We start from the raw sequence: 21,545 nt of genomic DNA on the forward strand, positions 1-21,545 counted from the left end.
TAGGCCTACTGTATATCCTCCACATTTACTTAACTGACTTACTGTGCCTTGGCTTACATTCATAAGTGATTATGTTTAAAATATAGAGAATCTACAAGTCTGCAAGTGTCATCATCTCATTTGTACAAAAATGACTTAGGTTATCCGTAAAAAGTGCTTCATTTAAATGTTATTTTGTGACAAGGCATGTTATTCTTTAAATGGTGGACGATATACTTTGGAGCAAAACGCTTCACACAGGGTTCACGACATCTACTTCAGCCGATCTCAAAACTGAGACAGACGTATAGACAGACAGACATACAGTATATAGGCAGATAATTGCACAGACAGACAGGCAAATAATCAGACAGTGATACATGCTACATGCTCATTCTAAGCATTGGGCAGGCGGCCCACGCACTTCTCCAGAGGTCGTTTGAAGGCTCCCCTACCAAACACCTCGACATTGCTATCCAGCCAGGAGATAACATTCCCGGGGATGTACGTTGTGCAGTTGGCCATGGCCTGGATCTCCTCAGGCTTCAGACCCCTGTCCCAGACGTTCACTTGGCTTAGCTCGCCCACGAAAGCCTGGCCAGCATCAAACCGCCCGCCCACCACATCCTGTAAAGGCCATGAGTGAGAAGCCTTCTTTGAAACAATACGCAAATACAATGTATTGTATTTTTTGGATAATATTTTGTTGTGTTGTTATGTACAGGCCTTAACACACTAAGATGTTAATGTACCTTCGGCTGCGTTTAGCAGTCAAAATGTGTGTTGTGAAAAGAGTATATAGGGGTTTCTTTTCATTTTTTCATCTGACTTGCTCAAAAAGCCAATTAGCCTAAACGCTTCCATGCGTGCTTCTAGGGCTTCACATTTAATAACAAAAGAAAATAAATGCAGTCACATTATCAGCTACTGAACTGTAGGCTGAAATAGGCTGTCCTTCTTTTTCACCAGAGTGAAAGGTGTTCCAAATGGCCTCTTAAACGACATAATCTGAGGCTGTGCCTATACAGCCTGTAGAAAAAGGTAACCTCTTATCACACTCTACTTGAGTATTTCCAATTTCCAATACTTTTACTTCTACTCCATTACATCTCATAGGCAAATATTGTACTTGTACTCCACTACAATGATTTGAAAACTTTAGTTCTTAGTTACTTTGCAGATATAAATTATTATATTATAGAACATGCATTAACCACTTTAGCCCTATATTATACCTAGGCCATTTGAAAATAGCCGATCTACAAGCTCACAACGCGTCGCATCGCGACGCGTTGTGAGCTTGTAGATCTGCTATTTTCGAATATTTTTGTACTTTTACTTTTGGTACTTTAAGTACATTTTGATGTCAATACTTTTGTACTTTTACTCAAGTACATTTTTAATTCTGGACTTTACTTGTAACGGAGTATTTCTATATTGCAGTATTGGTACTTTTACTTGAGTAAAGAATTTTAGTACTTTTTTCCACCACTGATTATTTTTGACAAATTAAAATATCATCGCTAGTGATGGGACTCTACAGGCCTTCCTCACCTGCTCCTGGCCCAGGATGATGACTCCACCGGGTTTGATGGGGTGCCAGGCCGCCAGGCTGTCCCCAGTGCCCAGCTTCTCTCCGTCCTGGTAGGCGTCCCACTGTCCGTCTCGCGTGGTCCAGGCGATGCAGAGGTGGTGCCACCTCCCGTCACGCACAGATAAAGGCAGCTGGGCTACCTGGTGTGTCATAGTAGGTTTTACTGAACAGTTAGTGATGCGAGCTTGTAGTTCTGATATTTTTGGTGAGTGACACCGGCACACAATTAAGTATAAAAAAAGGTTTCTACAACGGATGAATGAATATTGCAATATTGGGCATACAGGGATCTGTAGTAGTTAAATATTTCCTTTAATTTAGATCACTATTGTTCTGAATATAGTAAAGACATGAATATACTGTAAGCTGTAAGATGCACAAATATATATTTTTGCCTACATCATTGTGATTACAATTCCAGATTATGAATTACAATTAAAAACTCAAGCAAACATAATAAGACCGTAATCTCAGCCAAAGTGTATGTGTGTGTATGTGTGTGTGTGCGTGCGTGCGTGCATTCATGTGTGAGTGATAGTCTTGCCTGGTCATTGATGATGAACTCAATAGGGTTATTGCCCCACTCAATGAGCACGATTTCATTGGCCTGTCCTGGCACTCCGTAAGAGAAGGGTGTCCCGATACCCGGGCTGGCACTGGACTTGATCCACATGCAGAGGGTGAAGGCGTACATCTCGGGCAGACTCTTGGTCATGCGGCCATACAAGTAGTTTGTACGCTGGGGGAGCGACAGCTTGAACTGCTCCGGAGACTTGAATTCTGAACCTGCAAGGTTCATACATACAAGTAGATGCACATTTAAATTCTGACAAAAAGTGATGTCCAAAGAAGGGAGATATCATATAAAGGTAGCATCATGTGAATACGGTCAAATTGGAAGCATCTGTGCCTCTGGTTGTCATGGTAATACAGCCTCTCGTGCACCTGGCACCAATAAAGCATCTTGAGCAACAGATGAACTGACCAACCAATGACGCTGATGGGTGATACAATTTAAAATGTAACTTCATGGATGATGTTTTGGAGCTTTTGTTTCTATTTGCAATTTTATTTTATTGGGAATAGCAATTGATAAGGAAGTAAAAAAATAAATAAACCATTAAAATAACAGGATGTAAAGCATAATATTGAGCCATGGAACCACTTGATGTTTCCTAGACATTTTGCCAAATCAAGATACCTAGGATGTATCCTATGTATGCTTCCTACTGTAATGAGGCAGTCCGAAGTGGACATATATCCTAAAAAATGCTAGCTATAGTATAAGTAGCATTTTTAGAGCACGTATCACACCCTTTTCTCTGTGACACAAAGGAATTGATGTGCTTGTTGCATACATTTAGCACAAACTATACCTTTCTCTCTAATGGATATTGTATTGAATTATATATACCGTGTGTGCTCCGCGCTTCTGTCCATTCCATTCATCCTCTCTGTATCCATACATCATATTTGCTTTGTATTCTATGTGTGATTCTGGACCCTTACCTTTCTCCAGTTCGTTGATTCGGTCCACCAGTGCGTTGAGAGTACTCTCTGTCTTCAGCCTGTAGGCCGACGTGGCATTGGAGAGCATGTTCTTCTCCTGCTCCAGACTGTTGACCTTCCTCAGAAGCTGTTTCTCCAGCTCACCCAGCCGGCGCTGCAGGAGGTTGCGGAGCTCGCTGGGGAAAGAGGCGCCGGAATTGTTGGCGCGGATCTGCTGCTGCTGAAAGGGAGGTGGGACAGAGGTGACAAGACCGGGATGTGTATGAAAGGTAAAATGCATCGCCCCTAAAAGTTGCTATCCATAGGGGTCAACTGTATGTCACTATAGTATTTGGCTTTCCCTTGTTATTGTTATGATTCGACTGAATAGCAAAATATATGAACTTCTTTTTGAGTTTCAAATATACAATAACATACACTGTACATAAAATATAGAAACTTTATTTAGATGTTTGGGTCCATCCGCCCTTCTTCCGTTTATGAGGTTGTGAGAGTATACCAATTGGTAAGTTTTTACACACTAAGCTTTAATTAACACTGAGGATTTTACTGTGCAGGCACTTATGCCTCACAGAAATAGATTTTTTTGTTTTAATAGAAATACAAAAGCAGCAAAATATATAAAGCATAACATGTAGAAAAGCTAAAGCCTATTCTTTTGTCTCCTTTCTGCTGTCTTCATCTCAGCGTTCCTAATAATCTGTCACAATTCCGAGAAATAGAGGATTGAAGTAGACATGATCCTATTAATGAAAGAACACTTAAAGAGAGTTCTACCATTTAGAGCAAACAAAAAAAAAGGAAAAACACTGATCAGCAGTGAGCTTATTTGTGCTAAACACTGAAGGGACAGGTCCCACACTATTACTTATGGAAACGTTTAACGTACAGTATGGTTGACTAAATATTAAGGATAACTCTGAGCCCCTCCAATATTACGAACACATGGTGCAAATGAACAAAATATGGGTTAAATGGCAAAATGTTCAGGCTTTGGCACAGAGATACAATCAAGACAACATTGAGATGTGACGGATAGACAGACAGACAGACAGACAGACAGATACATACATTGAAAACAGCAGATCTACAAGCTCACAACGTGTCGTGATGTGACGTGAGCTTGTAGATCTGCTATTTAAAAAAAACTTGAAATAAAATGTGGAATATTTGGAAGATTTTTGAAACATTCCAGCAACACAAATTTGGTAGGGGGGAGGGCTCCCTGGCACAAAACATTTTCAGATGGGGGTAAGGGGACAAATACAAACAATGTGGGGGGTCCTTGACATAAAAATGTTTGAGAACCACATGGTTCAAACGACATTGAGGAAACAAGCCCAAATAAGCAAGTACACTTCAGAAACAAGCCTATACAAAACGCAACCTACAACTAACTAATAAAGCACTTAGCAACTTTACTGAAAAACAAACCCAAATACGTATCATAAGCCAAGGCATGGCAACATTGCTTACCTCCAGGGTCTCCAGCCTGTCTTTGAGCCCCTTCATGGTTTTCCCAATATTGTCGATGCTATCATTGGGATCTCTGGGAACGTCCCCCATGGTGTTCTGGTTGTCTTTGCTCCACGCGCCCCTGCTGTTGTCGTAGTCCCCGTCATCGGAAGCCGAGGCGCACAGGGAGAGCTTGGTGGTCAACTCGTTGATGGCGACGAGCTGCTGGGCGATCGTCTCTTTCTGCTGCAGAATGGTCTCCCGAAGCTGCATCACGGTGTTCCTCAGCTCCTCTTCTTGACTCCCGGTGCTCAGCTCGGGCAACAGGGTCACCGGGCAGCTGGCTGCATCGCCGGTGATCATAGGGATGGCTCGACATATGTACCGCTTTCCGTCGTCGGGTTGGCCGCGCACACACAGCGCACAAAAACACATCAGTCCGTACAGGGCTGGAAACAACATACCGGCGGTAGAGTCGATGTCAGTTTTATTCAACTTTAACCTATACGCATTAAGCCTCTCCCCTACTCTCTATTGATAATGAAATAGTCAAATTCTGTGCGTACAGTGATGAAATAGAGTCAAATTCTGTGCGTAAAGTGATGAAATAGAGTCAAATTCTGTGCGTAAAGTATTACCCAAAAACGCAGATCTACACTCAGTACCATCTTGCTATGCTGATCTATTTACAAAGCAGCATCTATCAGAAATCTAAGTAGAGAATCGAACAGAGGAGTAGTAGCCTAGACAACGTTAAAGCACGGCTAAAGCCGATGGTTAAATGTGCTATTCTTGGCGCAGTGCGCGCGGTGGTGGACCGGATCGAACGGCTCCGGCAGGAAAGAGGATTAGGCTGGTTTACTCTACCTACTTGAACACTGTTTCCCAAATACTGGGTCGGGGCCCAATTGTGGGTCGTGTGGACACATATTTATGCGTCACAATATCCCCTTATTTTTTCATGAATGAAAATCAAAGTCATTTTTCAAAAGAATTCATGAATAAATAAGAAATAAAATCAAAGCAATTCCATAAATTAGAAAACAAATGTTTAAGAAGTATAATGATCATAGCCGATCTGCAAGCTCACAACACAGGGCGAAGCATTGCGTTGCAAGCTTGTAGATCTGCTATTTTCACTGGGGTCCTGGGGAGACATTACATTTCACTTTTGGGTCACGGGCTAAGAAGTTTGGGAAGCAGTGAAAGGGAACTAAATACAGTGATGGAACAACAAAGTCGAATTAGGCCTATAGCCTACTACTACTAGTGGTTAAATATATGCTCAGTCTGTTTTTGTAAGACTGAGCAACTTGAAATTGCTTTAATGTAGTAGGCTACTGGCTTTTAAAAATACTTAAGTATTCCAAAGTAGCCTACATGCTTATAAAAATACCTAATTATTCAAAAGTACAAATTACAAAGTAGACTACAGTTTGCTGTAGGCCTACAGCTGTAAAGTTGCTGCATTGAATGTATAGATTATTTATAATTCATAATGTACTTTTCCCCTTCCTATAGTGGAGTCAAAAGTACAATTATTATTGTTGTGGTGTGTAGGCTAAGTCATAAGTATCTCAAAATACAAATATATATCCACTAAAGGCAGAAACCCCTCACCCCAAAAAAAAGAATGAAAAAAAAAAACAAATATTCAGGTAAAGCAGGCATACAGATAAAAAAATAAAATCAAGATACAAAAAAGTATTGCAGTGAACCAACAGAGGTTCTCTGTCACTCATGTAGGCACAGAGAAAACCATATTCAGAAGGGTGATATAATAGGTCACTTTTACACGCAGAGGAGGGACATTTTTGCTGGAAATTAGCCACGTGACAAGCCACAGGATATTAAACTCCTGTTGAGTATAAAAGGATTTTAATAAAGGCAAACATCTGGGGAGTTGTCCACAGTCATGATTATGAATGTTGGAGCAGGTGCACATTTAGGAGTTTGGGTTTGTGATTTCAGAGAACCAGCAACAGGATCACACCTGACCTGAGGCTTTTTTTGTTTTTGTTTACCGTTCATGACCTTCAAGAAGTGGGGGAAAAACATTATAGAGTTTAGTCATCTTGAAGGTGCAGGGACACAGGATGTGGTGGTAAACAATTAGCAGCTGCCTGTCTGGGTGTGAAATGTCAATACATCATGGTGCGTAGACCGGAATATGCTGCTGTGCTTTGAATATGGCCTCCAACCACAGACTGTAGTTAAACAGGCAATTAATAAGGGATTTTCTATGAACACAGGGTTATTAAGTAAACAGGCAAATGGGCTCTATTTCAGGAAGTAAGCACAACAAACAGCTTCAAAACAGACATGCTCAACAACTGAAACTAGGCTATAGAAATTGTTACTTTTATCCAGAAAGCAGTAAGTTGCAGTATATTTTGTGAAACTTGTGTTAATAAGAAAAAGGAAATTGTAAAACGTATGAAAAGAGGTGTTAAAAGTGGACCCTCGGTACATGATTGATTGATTGATTGATGTACTTTATTTAGTAAGACATGAGAACATCAGTACATGGAAGTACAAATACACAATACAAGGTCTACTAAACTGGGAGACTCATTAAGCACTGAGCTTGTTTAAGATGAGATCCCCATGCACACAAATCATGATGACATATAAGAGACAGACAGATATACACACTACTATACAGAATGTCATACAATCAGTTTACAGGTTACTGGTATGAAGAGTGAAACATTTTTACAAGAGAAGAAAAAGAAATAGGAGGGGGGGTAGGGGGTAGGTTAAAAATTAGACAGGGGGCCTAGACCGTGGCGTCGTGGTCTAAGCACCCTGGTTGAAAATCCTTAATAGCAGCGTGCCGCGGGTTCGCGTCCCGTTCCCGACGGCCTTTGCTGCATGTCTTCCCCCATCTCTCTCCCCATTCTTCCTGTCGTCATACTTTCACTGTCCCTCTCCAATAAAGCAATAAAATGCCAAAAACAAATCTTAAAAAAAAAAAAAAACTTAGACAGGGGCCATTTTCGAATTGCAGCCTCCTGCAGGTGTATCTTTAGGGCAGTTTTGAAAGTGTGTTTTACACTCCTTTACTCCTTTACATTGATTGCCCAAACCCAGGACGGTATGTTAGCCTTTCCAAAGCTGTACACATCAATTATCACCACGGTTAAGGGGTTGACCTTGTTATATTTGAAGCAGGTGGAAGTGTCAGGGTGACCAAGTGATTTGAGAGACAGACCCATAATTGGAGGACTATGTGTAATCTTTAGAATCAGAATTATTTATTTTCGCCATGTGCATTTTGCACATACAAGGAATTTGATGAGGTGGGTGCATAGTAGTAAACAGCAATATTTAGGCATCAAGTTTTCAGAAAATATATATAAATAAAGAATAAAAACTATAGAACAAATATAGTCTTTTGACCATACAAAGACATGCAAGCCTAAAAGGTGAGGTCTAGGTGCAAAGATATTGCTAATAATGATGTCGGCATGCACCCAAGGAGAGATTCTCTATTGCAGACTTATCACAAGCACATCAGTACCACACTGTAAAATCTGGGGTGTTCATTTAACTTTGAAAGTAAGGGTCAGTGAGTACAGTTCCAGAGTGTAGTAGCACATACAGATGACTAATCTAATGGACAGATAAGTGGCCTCGAACATCAGAGAATACCGAGTCACCCCCTCTCATGTCTCACAGTGGAGCTCTCATACGACTGCTAATGAAATGAATATGATACCACAATACACTCAGAAACTAATATATTTCTGCAGATCCCCATTACTTAGTTGTCCTGATTGTGAAAAAGGGGAGGACAGAGAGAGAGAGAGAGAGAGAGAGAGAGAGAGAGAGAGAGAGAGAGAGAGAGAGAGAGAGAGAGAAAGAGGGAGAGAAGAGAAGAGAGAGTGAGAGAGGCATTGTGACATTCACTGAAAGAAAACGAATTTCACTCTCCCTTTGCCCGTCTATTCACACTGAAGGCACCTGCAGTGAATGAGAGAGATGAAGAGAGGTCCATTAGTAACCCATGTGGACAGGAGAGTCCATCAATATTAGAAAGCACACAAAGGCGTAAAAACAGAGGGGACAAACAATTTCTAACAAGATAGCATTATATCTTATGTTATTGAAGTTTATCTTATGTATATGCTCTGGTATTGTATGTTGGATTTACTTAAACATACTTACTTGAGCATGTTGAAATAGGTAAGTTAGTTCTGATGAAATATGGCACAAAAATGAACTGATTAACATCTGCCGATGCATCCAGATGTCTGCTCAAGAGGGGGTAAGGAAAGCAAGGATTTGCCCCACAGCAGGTTGCCTAATGACTTACAAAGTGACTTATTTTCCTTATAGGTCAGGTCACTGACTGTATGTAGGTCACTACACTGACTTATTTCTACCTGTAACTAAAGGTTCAGTGTGTGTGTTGACAACAAGGTTACAAAGGTGTTAATTTTCACATAGGCCTATATAGTTTCCTCAAAAGTGTGAATAGTAAAGATAGATAGAACAATATAAATTTAAGGTAAAATAATCAAATCAACAATCCAGATAGAAAGGTAAAAGGGTCAAATGGTAGTGGTAATAGCAATATCAACAACATCAAGAATACAGTACAATCAAGGTGTAGTAATACTGAAAATATAGCAGTAAGTAACAAATGGCAATAGAAAATGTGAATTTAATCTGTAAGAAGTCTGGACAAACTGTCTCTGAGCCTGCTGCTCCAGTAATGTTTGCCAGAAGCATGGTAACACATTGAACAGTCCTGTGGCTGGCAGCTCAATTCTGATAACTTGAGAAAATCGCCCTTCGGGTGTTTTCCCCCTTCCTACCTGAAAATGGGGGATCAGAATCAGAATCACTTTATTAGTATATTAGTTCCATTCCCTATGTACTTACATACAAATAAATAACATAAAGAATATGAAATACCATTCCCCCGCAGCCTCTTGCAGTGCAACATAAAAGATCAAACCATCTAAAAAACATCATCATGTGCTCCCTGCAGCTCTCTGTAGATGTTGCAAGCACGCATAGGGCAGGCTCCCTAGCAGTGATAATCGGATACAGGTCCAGTGGGCACCTAAAACTTGTGGGCACCAATTTTATACCTGTTTTTTTCTAAACTGTAAAAATATATGCTTTGGAAATTGGTCTAAAAAAGGTAAAGTATACATGATTTTAACATGGTGCATAAGCCCCTGAGAATGGTACAGTCCAGACTCATTAAAAAATGAGGCAGCAGAGCATAAAATGCTGCCAGTGCACTGGAGTCTGGTTTGGGAAGGGAGATTCAGGTGTTGTTCTGGTCAGTTTGTCTGTGAATAAATACACGTTATGGTTACACCAAGGCCTCTTCCAACTGTTAAGACGGTCGTTCTAACACTTTGCGTGATGACGTCATTATGTAGGATCCCCAATGTCGTGACACATTAACCCTGACCTCCCTATTTTGGATGTTATAGGCAGAAATGATTTGTGCTATTTTTAAATAAGGTTTAAGTGGTTAATTTAACATGTGTGTACAGGTCATACTTCCGAGTAGGAAACATACTAAATATTAGTTTACAGTGGTCCTATCAGTGCCAGCTCCCCCCCATCCAATATGAAGCTCCCTTAAGCCCCCCAACAGCCCCTCAGTGCCACCCTTTCAAGAACATTGCTTCCAGCGGCCCCCAATGTTCTGTGAACGCCCCCTCGGTCTTCACTGTACCACACCATCATCTTGATTGATGGTGTGGCACTTGCTCGTAAAACAAAAGAACAAAGCTGTTAATTGTACTAGTAAAGACTGTGTGACCGGGTCATCGGTCAGTAGGAGACTCAGTAGGAGACTCTTAAGGCCATGCATATGGAAAGCTGCCTAAAGAGTCTCCTACTGAGTGACTCCACCAAATAAGTATTTTTTTGGGGTGAACTACTTTTCAGCTGTCATTGATTGCTAGTTATATTAAGGATATATACAGTATATGCAGGAGGTAATGCACCTCATAATATGAGGGTTATAAGCAGATGCTTTCATACATCTTATGCATTATAATCTTCTGCTTATACTGTATCATTTAGACAAACTGGTGCTCATAATGATGTATTTCAATTATAACAAATTATAAATAATAATAATAATTACTTATGTCACATATTATAATGTCATAATTACTGGACACTATTTTTGACAAGGATCATAGTGTACATAATTCTCATAATTGTAATACATACCGGTAGTTGCAAAATAATTGTATAGTTTATTGTACTGACTGTTATAAGGCATTATAGAGTGATTGTAAGTCACTATAAGTGGTCAATGGGTGCTTTAACCTTTCTCCAGTGTTTGTTGCACTGCAAGGCAACCCAGGCTAACTGAACGTGCAAAGAAAGAGTACAAGATGAAAGACTTAGAGGTCAAGAGGAGTGCCCGAAGGGATAAGAGAGCCTTTTTCGAGAACCTGGCAAGCGAAGCAGAGACGGCTGCAGCTAAAGGACAACTCAGTATAGTGTATAGGATAACCAAGGAACATCTACACTAAACTAGTTAACGATAAAAAAGGTAAACTGATAACAACTGAAAGGGAACAAGCTGAAAGATGGGCCCAACATTTTGAAGAAGTGCTCAATGGACCAGAACCTGAAGAGCCTGCAGATCCAGAACCTTTGGATGACATCGGTATTAACACCGATCCTCCCTCCGAAGCTGAAGTACAAACGGCAATCAAGGATATGAAGCGGGGAAAAGCCCCTGGAATCGACATGCTACATGCAGAAATGTTGATGGCAGATATCACCACAGCCTCCAGGGTGCTGACCGACCTCTTCGCCAAGATATGGGAGCACAATGCCATACCAAGGGAATGGAGCAAGAGCCTTATATGCAAGCTTCCTAAGAAAGGTGACCTGAAAAACTGTGACAACTGGCGAGGCATAACACTTCTGTCCGTCCAATCACCATCGATGGAGAGGTGTTGGAATGTGTAGAAGACTTTACATACCTTGGAAGCCTCATAAGCAGTTGACGTCTTCCACAATAGCTGCTTACGTAGGATCTGCAACATCTTTTGGCCAAATAGAATCTCGAATGAGGAACTTTATAAGAAGACAGGCAGCTTGCATATGTCCCTTGAGATAAGGAGACGGAGGTTAAGATGGCTCGTCATGTATTGAGGATGCCCAATGAAAGGTTACCCAAAGTTGCCTTGAGATGGACCCCAGTTGGGAAGAGAAAGAGGGGTAGACCAAAGATCACCTGGCGAAGGACAGTGATGATGGAGCTGAAGGAGATGGGTCTTTTCTGGGACGAAGCACAGGCCAAAGCACGAGACAGAATTCACTGGCAGAGTATGATTGCGGCCTTATGCCCCAACCGGGACGAAGAGGATAAGTAAGTAAGTAAAGTAAGTCACTATAAGTGGTCAATGGGTGCTTTGACCTTTCTCCAGTGTTTGTTGTCTGTTTTAACTGCTTCATTGACACAAAAAAACATATATCTTCAATGTATTTAACCAGTGGTTAACATGAGCATCTCCAGTGAATATTCAAACAACAGACACTGAAAATGTATTTGTAAAAACAAATTCAACCTGTACAGAATATGTGGGTGTGCGTGTGCGTGTGCATGTGTGTGTGCTATAATACTCTCATCTTTTATTTTTGAATCTTATGCACTCTCCTTCATGTCTGATTATCATGAACAATCCAGCTTTCTCAGCTCATAAGCTTGCCTGACTTCAAGCTCTGCAATTTGAGAACACTACTTTTTCTAAACATGCAGTTTTTCGTCTAATTTCTGCAAGACCAATTATGTTTTCCTCCACAATGTAATTTTCTTTTAGGACTTTGAATAGTTGACTCAACAGGGACAGGTGTCTCGCCTCCATTTCTTGCAAAGTGCTTCCAGGCATTGTATGGCCTTGAGTGAGCAATGTGTCCTGCTGTGTCATACAAGTCAAAACATGTGGCATGGAACAGTAGGATACAACCTGAAATTATTCTTTTGATTTTGTATGATGTTTGAAGAAAGATTTTACATCGTGGCACCTAGAGGGTCAGCTAACCGTCTAAAAACACATATCAAAGTATAGGAAATCCAGAAAGCTGAAAAACCATGTTGGCCCTTGCCCCTTGGAGAGAGTCTAGGTACTTGGAATAGCCAGCTCCATGGTGAAGAATAAGGAATTCTCAAAAAGATCTGTGAATAACGCCTGATGCTTCATGTTGGAAGCTGTAAAATTCTCCTCAGGGCTTCTTCCAGGTGGTGACCTTTTGTTGGCTGTTTGCCCTTGTAGCCAGATCCTTTTTTTTCTCTCCATCTTTAATTTCAAAACAACAACATTTTGTATGCGGTTTCAAACACATTGCTCAAGATTAAATATGATATTGGCAGTTTGTGTGCTTTTTGGAAATGGCGCTAATAGGGGTAAATAACAAAATGTCCAATAAATATGAAATCCTGGAAAGGTTATAGCCACTCAAATGGTGCAGATATCTGGTCTGGCCCATGGGCCGCTCAGTAACCCATCTATTAAAAGTAAAAAGGCAGAGCAGAGCCAGGACAGATTAAACAATGCAGTCCCATGGATGCCATTGAGATATACATTACACAAGGAGTTCATTAGCTTTACATTTCAGCTGAATCTTTCCAGACTAGAGTCACTAGACCTACAAACAGACTAATATAAGAGTTAAATAAACTAGACCATACCCGGTCGGCGCAGCGCAGCCGTGGGGGGATATGCGCACATGATCTGGCAACCCGGGAGGCAGTTCGTCCCATAGCTGGGCAGCCCCGTAACCATGGCGACAGTGTTTGACAGAAAAACGCTAATAAGAAGCTGAGATTTGATGAAATTGAAAAACGGGCTTCACAGTTGTGTTCAGATGGTAATGGTCAATGGCTGTGTGCAAAATCAGAGCAATTGGTCCAGCCAGTGAGGAGAACCGGGTGTCTTCACCACCACTACAGAGGTTACTAGAATTCACCACCACTACAGAGGTTACTAGAATTATAGTAGGATAGTAGGATGTAACTGTGCTCAGGCTTCAGTTGAGCACCATCTTGTGGTAGCCCCAAGCAACAAGTATGGTCAGTCTACATTGACAGCAAATAAATAGTCCATATGTTATTTGGCAGTGAAAAACACAGTCATACATGACATGAGAGGGCACCTAAAATTGTGTGAGTTCTCAGGTGCCCACTATTCTGGTTACCTATCAGTGCAGTGGGCCTATTTAACAAGTTCTGGTTACCTATCAGTGCAGTGGGCCTATCTAACAAGAAGTATGGGATGGCTAGGGCTAGGCTACATCATATAGAGCAGGGGTCTGCAACCTGAAGTGCCATGTTTTAATTGTCTTGATAGTCAGTGTGCCATATCAACATTACGTTTAATTATGACACCACATAAAAATGAAATATTTCCAACTGATTTTGATTGTCTATAGGCCTACATAACAAACATTTTTTTTATTCTGTAGAAATATTTTTTTCAAATCAGTAATATGATCATTAGACTGATAGACTCAGAGAAATAACCCACCTATCTCCCAGACTCCCTCCCCAGTCAGAGTTAGGAGTTTGAATGAATGTAAAATGATGTACAGGATGTAATTTGTGTGAGGGGACTTAAATTAACTGACTGAACTTTTTTTTTATATTTAAAAGAAAAAACCTCTCTCACACACTTATGCCAGTGTGTGCCAGTGATCACCCTCCCCTGTGCCAATGTTGGCACCGGTGCCTAAGGTTGCCTACCCCTGGCATAGAGCTTGTAGTGGACTGATAGTTTATGCAGTGATACTGCAGTTGGATTTTATTATTGAGCTTGTGAGCTACTTAAAATGTGTTAAATCTTTTTGTCATCAACTTTGTTTATTTTTTTGTTGAATTTAACTTTTTTTTCCCTTCCCATTTTCCATTTGTTATTTTGTTTCAAGCTCTATTCTGCTCGGATGCCTATGAATTGATTGTAATTATATTGTCGCGAAATAATAACTTTCAAACTGGTGAATGACAAGGTATTCCGCAAGAACATGTAATCGAAATACAATACAGAAATCCAAAATACAAAATGATTTGCCCACGACTTTTAAAGAGCGGTATTGCGTTTTACATTCCATTTACGATGGATAATAAATAAAATAGGCCTACCAGAGTGGTGCATATATAATACGGGCAGCGGCACGCAGTTACCCGCAAACCTGCTCCGTTGCTCGCCTACCAACATCCCTGGAGGTAGAAGACCATCGAAAACGATGGTCTTATAACCCATGGATTTCACTATGTATCCTTCCACGAGTACTAGAATAAGTGTTAAGTCTGATAAAATATGGTTTCATTTAGTAATTGTTACTTATATAATAAAACGTAGGTATTAATAAATAAAATCATGATATCAATGTGTGCACATTTTCATTAAGTAAAATATTATAAACATTACGCGGAGTGATCTAGCATCTTTCCAGTGGCTCTATGTGGTGAATGCTCAGCGGTGGCTAGTGTTGCCATGTCCGCTTATTATGCGCGACTTTGAAGATATTTTGTGCCATAGACTCCCATACAATATTTTGTGGATATGAAAATATTCCAAGATTTTTCCTTGAAAATAGCAGATCTACAAGCTCACAAAGCGTCGCATTGTGACGCGTTGTGAGCTTGTAGATTGGCTATTTAAATAGCCTGAACGTATATGGGTTAGTCGTGGTCGCTTCTTTAGGGCTTGTTTTCATAGACCTGGTTGCTTATTTCTCTCACACAACCTGGCAACACCGCTCAGCGGCGGCAGCGCGGCGAGTGACACAGACAGTTTCATCCTGTCGGTGGGACTAGGTAAGTCTGAATGGGATGCATATTATTACGAAGTTAAGCTTTAAATATAACGTCTGTTAATGGGTTACAGTCCCTTTTGCATGCATTAAAAGTATGAACAATATTTCTACTGAGAAAAAGGTAATTTTAATTTTTTTTATTCTATTTTATTTTTTCATTTAAACTGAGTTTTTGGGGGTTGGCTGCGCGAGCGCTTTCTTTCTTTGGGGAAATGCTAGCTCGTTAGCTTAGCTACGGTGCTAATTCTCGGGTGTTTGGGACAAGAGCTAATTGTCCCTGGTTTGTTTTGCTCTGAAGAGTGCACTGTCGCTTATTTAAATGAACCGCAGACATCGGCAGGGCCAGCTTTTGAAGTCAGGAATGCAGTTATTTAAGTGATATTTTGCAGCGTGTTTCTGGACAGAATGTGCTAGCTGATGCTCTGAGCATAAGCAGTGATGTCATAATCAAGCGCCATCATTCGCCCGAGCGGCATGTGTTTGTTGTCGCATTTGTAGTGTTTACAAAACACAAAGGTAGTGTATTAGATGGCATGTTATTTAGACAGATGCCAGGTCATTTGTAGACCTCGCATACTATACTAGTATACTATGTGTATAGTTTCAGTCTACAATTTATTGATCTTTTTTGATATTATACTGTTTAGACCCATGAATTGAATGAAACTGACGCTGACAGGACCCTAATGGAAACTAGCCATAGTGCTTTCTTGGGTTCAATCCTTTTAGAATTGTATTTGTTTTAAATTATACTTTCTGTACTTTTTTGTACACCGTTAATAAATTATTCAATCAATTAGTCTCATGCTAGGCTTTCTTGGTTTACCTATGATCCTAGATTACTTTCTGTGCATTTGATGTATTTCCTCATGTGTTACCTCTCTCTGGATTAAGGGCGTCTGCTAAATGCCTAAATTGTAGTGTGTGAGTGCTATATTGTTAACTTTAAATACATGTAAAATAGCTCTATATTCTGATCATGGCTGTAGTGGTTGTTCAGTAACTGAAAGTGAAAATAGCCGAGCTTGATCTGCTATTTTCACTGCTTTTGTGTGGCACTGTTGTATGATGAGGTAGGTAGGGCATTAATGTACGAAAAATGAATGCCTTATCTACATAAAATATGGAGATGGCTTCTGCCCGACAGCAACATCATATGGGATAGCCTACTTGATAAACAAGTGAAATTTGAAGTGATGACACAAAGAAATTAGCTGACAAAATTGAAACTGCAACAATGTAAAATTGAAGCTGATCAATTGGTACTCTCTCCTGATCGGTTGAAATTGGCAACCCATCTGAAAATGTATTTTCTGTTTATTAAAGAGCTAGAGAGATGGGGAGACCAGTACTGAACAAACACTCTTTTGAAATGATTATTGTCAGAATATAGAGCTTTGACCTTTTCACAAACATTTTTTTTTAACAAATATCCGTGAGTACCCTGCTATAACATTGATGAAAATGTACACTCTTGTCTTTAGATATATGCATAATAAAATGGCATCTGTAAGTGTTTCCCATGTCAATTGTTTTTTTCCTCTTCCTCGTGTGCAGTGTTTATGAAATTCTTGTGAGACTCGAGACTGGTGCAGACTACTGTCTGCCCCCTGCCCCATCGCAGCCATGTCTCTCCCAGCTGGCACCATGGCCTTTGTGCCCACCCCTAGTCCCACCGTGGTGGACCAAACCACGCTGATGAAGAAGTACCTGCAGTTCGTGGCAGCGCTCACGGACACTAACACACGTGAGTTCATAGATTTTAACACTTCTAAATAGGTGCTGTGCTAATGTTTTTGGAGTAGATTGAGGTAGAGTTGCCAACCGTCCCTTGAAATTGGGGAACTAGGAGACCTCATTGAACTGATAAGGGAGGGACACAAGGCTTTGTTCCTTATTTTGTGCTCATATGCATATACTATAATACAGGTCGTAACCACTTAAACGGTAACCCTCGAGAGATTCTGTTCAGGTGACCTCTGTTGACGGCTACATGTTGCAGTGTAATGAACTTTGAAATCCTTTATTCCCATGTATGAGTTGAAATGAACAACTTCAGCCCTATATACTGAGATGTATTGTGAACTTGTAGATTACCTGAGAATTGGAGCTTGGGGTTCGATCCTCAGCTGGGTCATACCAAAAACTCTTAAATGGGACCCAATGCCACCCTGCTTGATACTCGGCATCAAAGGTTGGATTGGGGGAAAGTCCCTGCAACATACTAGCGTCATGTCCAGGGGGGTACAGGCTCCTGCCCTACGGGCCTCATGGCTCGGCAAGGCTTACTTAGTTATAAAAGTACTGACCTTTATATTGTGTAAAATTGGTGAATTAGAGTAGAGTCGACTCGACAATATGAAAGTGTAAGATAAATAATTCTTATGTATGTAAAACTATCTGTCATGTTGTCTAACCCGATTGACACTATCTTGGTGTGATTCATCTGTATTGGTATTGTCAATAGCATAGATCCACGTTTGCATTATTGGTCTTCAGACTTGCACAAGATAGTTATGTACCCAAGGACGTTTTTGTGTGTTTGCACTGACTATTTTACATGAGTCTCTTTCACGCTTGCACACACTCAGTAAATGCTATCACTAAATGCTAAAATCTGTATTCTGTAATCTGCACAAACGTACCACAATCTGTTCTCAATAGGAATGTCTAGTTTCTGGATATGTGTAGCTATGCTCAGCAGGGGGCAATGTGATGAGAGCGATACGCTTTAGTCCAGATGAAAGGTACGTGTGTGTGTGTGTGAGAGCGAGTGTCAGTGTGTCTGTCTTGGATGGATGTACCTTTCAATCAATCTGGTCGCTGAAAGTAAAACTGATAAGATCTGAGAGCCCCCCCACTGCTGAGCAAAGCAAGGTTGCCAGGAACATTGGAGCCGTATCATTAGCTGTGATGATTAACGAGTGCGCTTCTTGTCCTTCAACATCCAGCCGACGAGACCAAGCTGAAGATGATGCAGGAGGTCAGCGAGAACTTTGAGGTGAGTTTGATGAATAGTTCTCTCTCCCCACCCTGTAATGGCAGACAAGTCATTTGTCATTAATCTCCACCAGAGTTTGATCGCAATGATGGATTTCTAAGCGTTGATAAATTTGAGTGTTGTATGGAGATCGGTTCTTTAACCCATTAAGACCTGGAACGCATCTGTGTGCACTTTAGATTTCTTTGGCTATTAAAAAATATCAGATATACAAGCTCATAGCGCGGCACCGAGTGCCGCTCTATGAGCTTGTAGATCTGCTATTTTTGAAAAATCTTGAAAGCATTTTTTTTTTAGGATTTTAGAAAACTTTTTTAAGAATCGCCTCAGGTCTTAATGGGTTAAAGGTTACCTGACAGCGTTGTGAAAGCCAATGAAAATGAGGAAGAGGTTGTATGGTGGTAGATCAAAGTAACCCCAGGCAGCGCGATGTAAAGATGACAGTGAATATTCAGTATTTGTCGCTGCGACCTTGGCAGGTAGTACAAGCTACCCTGTCAGTCAGTCTGTTCAAATTCTTTAAAGTGCTGCCATAATGCATAAGCATAGTTGGATATCCATGTGTCCTGATGGCACGCACGTGCACCGCACCGTACCGCAAAAAATGACAGTCGACCAAAACACCACTGCATAGTAGTAGCCAACAAGTGCCCTTGCACCTGCTCGACTGCCTTTACAGGACAGCCCAAACACTTTCTGATCTGATTTTATATATTTTATTTATTGACAGTGTGAACTGACTATATTGAGTTAATTTGAGAGGGACTTAATTCTGATGCATTCTGCCAATTAAATTGAACTGCAAATTTCAGTGGCAAACCAACCATGAGCTTGTAGATCTGCTATTTTTGAAAAATCTTGAACATTTTTTTTCAATTTGTTTTCAAAAAACTGTTAGGATTTAGAACATTTTTAACAATCGCCTCAAGTATGGAAAAGTACATTTAGCAATTTCCTGTTGATTTACCTTACTTGATCTTTGAATGTACTGTGTACATTGTCTTAACATGTTTCCATGGACAAGACAATATGCAATATGTGACGTGCATGCCGAGTAAACCCAATTGCATTTCTTTGGTCAATTCCTCATTTTCAGAATGTGACGTCATCACCCCAGTACTCCACCTTCTTGGAACATATTATCCCTCGCTTCCTCACCTTCCTACAGGATGGAGAAGTGCAGTTCTTGCAGGAGAAACCCACACAGGTAGGCGTGGTAAAGCCAAAAAAATTACATTGGACATCTTGGGCATTTCTTGCTGACGCCATTATTCAGGACAAATAACAGCATCAGGTTCTTTATCAACCCCTAGACCAGCGGTTCTTAAACTATGGGTCGCGACCCAAAGTGGGAGCGCGGGAAGGTGCCATTGGGGTCGCGCATTGGATTTTTAAGAATCAAGAAATTGTAAAAAAAAAAAGGGAGGTTGTCGCGACCAACGTGAAGAGGACGGCCACTTGAGGGGGGGTGGGGTAATGGGGGCGCCAAAAGATTTCCCTCATAATATGGGGTTGTGTTATAAAAAAGTTTCAGAAGCCCTGACCTAGACCATCCCCCAAAGAAGGGCCAGATATCTTTGCATCCATTTATTAAGCCAATAACCAGAATCTTTTAGAAGAGATAGAATGAATGAGAGATCGATTTAGAAACTAGCCCATGGTATATTGCTAAGTATTGTTTTGTGCTTTGCAGCAATTGAGGAAGCTGGTACTGGAGATCATTCACCGCATTCCAACCAATGAGCACCTCCGACCACACACCAAGAACATCCTGTCGGTGATGTTCCGCTTCCTGGAGGTACGGAGGGGCTTCGCTTGATACCCTGCACTTCTCTACTGGAAGTGGTGGAAGTTCATTGACGTTTAAATATACGTTCTGGATATGTGTAGCTATGCTCGGCAGGGGGGCAATGTGATGAGAGCGATACGCTTTAGTCCAGATGAAAGGTACGTGTGTGTGTGTGAGAGCGAGTGTCAGTGTGTCTGTCTTGGATGGATGTACCTTTCAATCAATCTGGTCGCTGAAAGTAAAACTGATAAGATCTGAGAGCCCCCCCACTGCCGAGCAAAGCAAGGTTGCCAGGAACATTGGTGATCTATTGCTAAATGCAACCGCGAACTGAGCCCAATATTGTTTTAACCCATTAAGACTTGGAACGCATCTGTGGCACTTTTTGATTTGAGCTAAAAGCATTATTTTACACTTTGGCTATTTTTGAAAAATCTTGAAAATGTGTGCAAATCTTTAAATATATATTGTTTTAAAGCAAATATTTTTAACTCAAATCTTTGCTTCTGGGGGTCCCTGGAACAACATATTTTGAGATGAGAGTCGGCGGTCAAACACACATCATTTTGTGGGTCCTTGTCACTCATATAGAAACATATGTTTTTTTAGAATACTGTTGGGATTTAAAAGACATTTGTAGAATCGGCTTCAGGTCTTAATGGGTTAAACAGTTATTTTTGTCTGTTTTGTCTGTTCTGTGTAGATGTCAAATGTGAAGCCTTAACCTGTCTGCTTTATTTTCATGTTTTTCCAGATTGAGAGTGAGGAGAACGTGCTGATCTGCCTCCGCATCATCATCGAGCTGCACAAGCAGTTCCGTCCTCCCATCTCTCAAGAGGTGCGACTCGTCCCTGTTTTAGTTTTTTTTTTTTGGGGGGGGTTGCTATATTACGGGGCTAATGTATATTTGCCGTGTCCCAAAATAGAGAGTTCCTCCTCATAGGCCTAACTAGGTTAAAAGAAAACTTCAAGACGTGCACGAATGATGAGTGTGCTCTTGTACTTTAGGCTCGCAAGGGGATTTGCAAGCGTAATCAGATTTTTTTGACTAATCATCTTAATGGGCGTAAACCTCTCTTTCTGTCAGATTCATCATTTTCTGGACTTCGTAAAACAGATTTACAAAGACCTGCCCAAAGTCGTCGTAAGTACAACCAGGGGTGTGAAAAAAATCTCCTTTTTCATTATTTTTTCCTTTTCTCCTCTATTACTATTCCCACCCTTTCCCCCTCTGCTTCATTCCTTCTGTTTCCCTCCACTCTTTCTTCATTCCGGATTGATTTCTCATTCATACAGGTTGACGAAACATATTTCTGCGTAATATTCGCATTCTTTATGAATATACTCATGATACAAACAACCGTTTAAAAAAATACATATTTTCGGGTAGATTAATTGCACAAAATAAA

General features: G+C 40.7%; 2 protein-coding genes across 9 annotated transcripts in view; one reads left to right on the forward strand and one right to left on the reverse strand.

The window, feature by feature from the left end:
- Positions 1-375: 375 nt before the first annotated feature.
- Positions 376-4,999, reverse strand: nptx2b (neuronal pentraxin IIb; the record flags this gene model as incomplete). Its single annotated transcript, XM_084078265.1, has 5 exons — positions 376-606; positions 1,534-1,713; positions 2,118-2,359; positions 3,083-3,302; positions 4,559-4,999. 5 exons carry the CDS (start codon positions 4,997-4,999, stop codon positions 376-378), a joined length of 1,314 nt encoding a protein of 437 aa, XP_083934391.1.
- Positions 5,000-15,357: 10,358 nt separating this feature from the next.
- Positions 15,358-21,545, forward strand: part of trrap (transformation/transcription domain-associated protein) — a 145,672-nt gene continuing 139,484 nt past the window's right edge. For all 8 annotated transcript variants that reach the window (XR_014602266.1, XM_084078675.1, XM_084078678.1 and 5 more), the window contains exons 1-7: positions 15,358-15,467; positions 16,904-17,093; positions 18,298-18,347; positions 19,444-19,554; positions 20,041-20,145; positions 20,891-20,974; positions 21,224-21,280. Coding sequence is in view for 7 of the 8 variants with exons in the window: in XM_084078675.1 (XP_083934801.1) it covers positions 16,973-17,093; positions 18,298-18,347; positions 19,444-19,554; positions 20,041-20,145; positions 20,891-20,974; positions 21,224-21,280 (528 nt within the window). In the remaining variant the exon portion in view is untranslated. The remainder of the gene's footprint in view (positions 15,468-16,903; positions 17,094-18,297; positions 18,348-19,443; positions 19,555-20,040; positions 20,146-20,890; positions 20,975-21,223; positions 21,281-21,545) is intronic.

The sequence above is a fragment of the Gymnoscopelus microlampas genome, assembly GCF_963454915.1.
Source record: "Gymnoscopelus microlampas genome assembly, chromosome: 14".
NCBI lineage: Eukaryota > Metazoa > Chordata > Actinopteri > Myctophiformes > Myctophidae > Gymnoscopelus > Gymnoscopelus microlampas.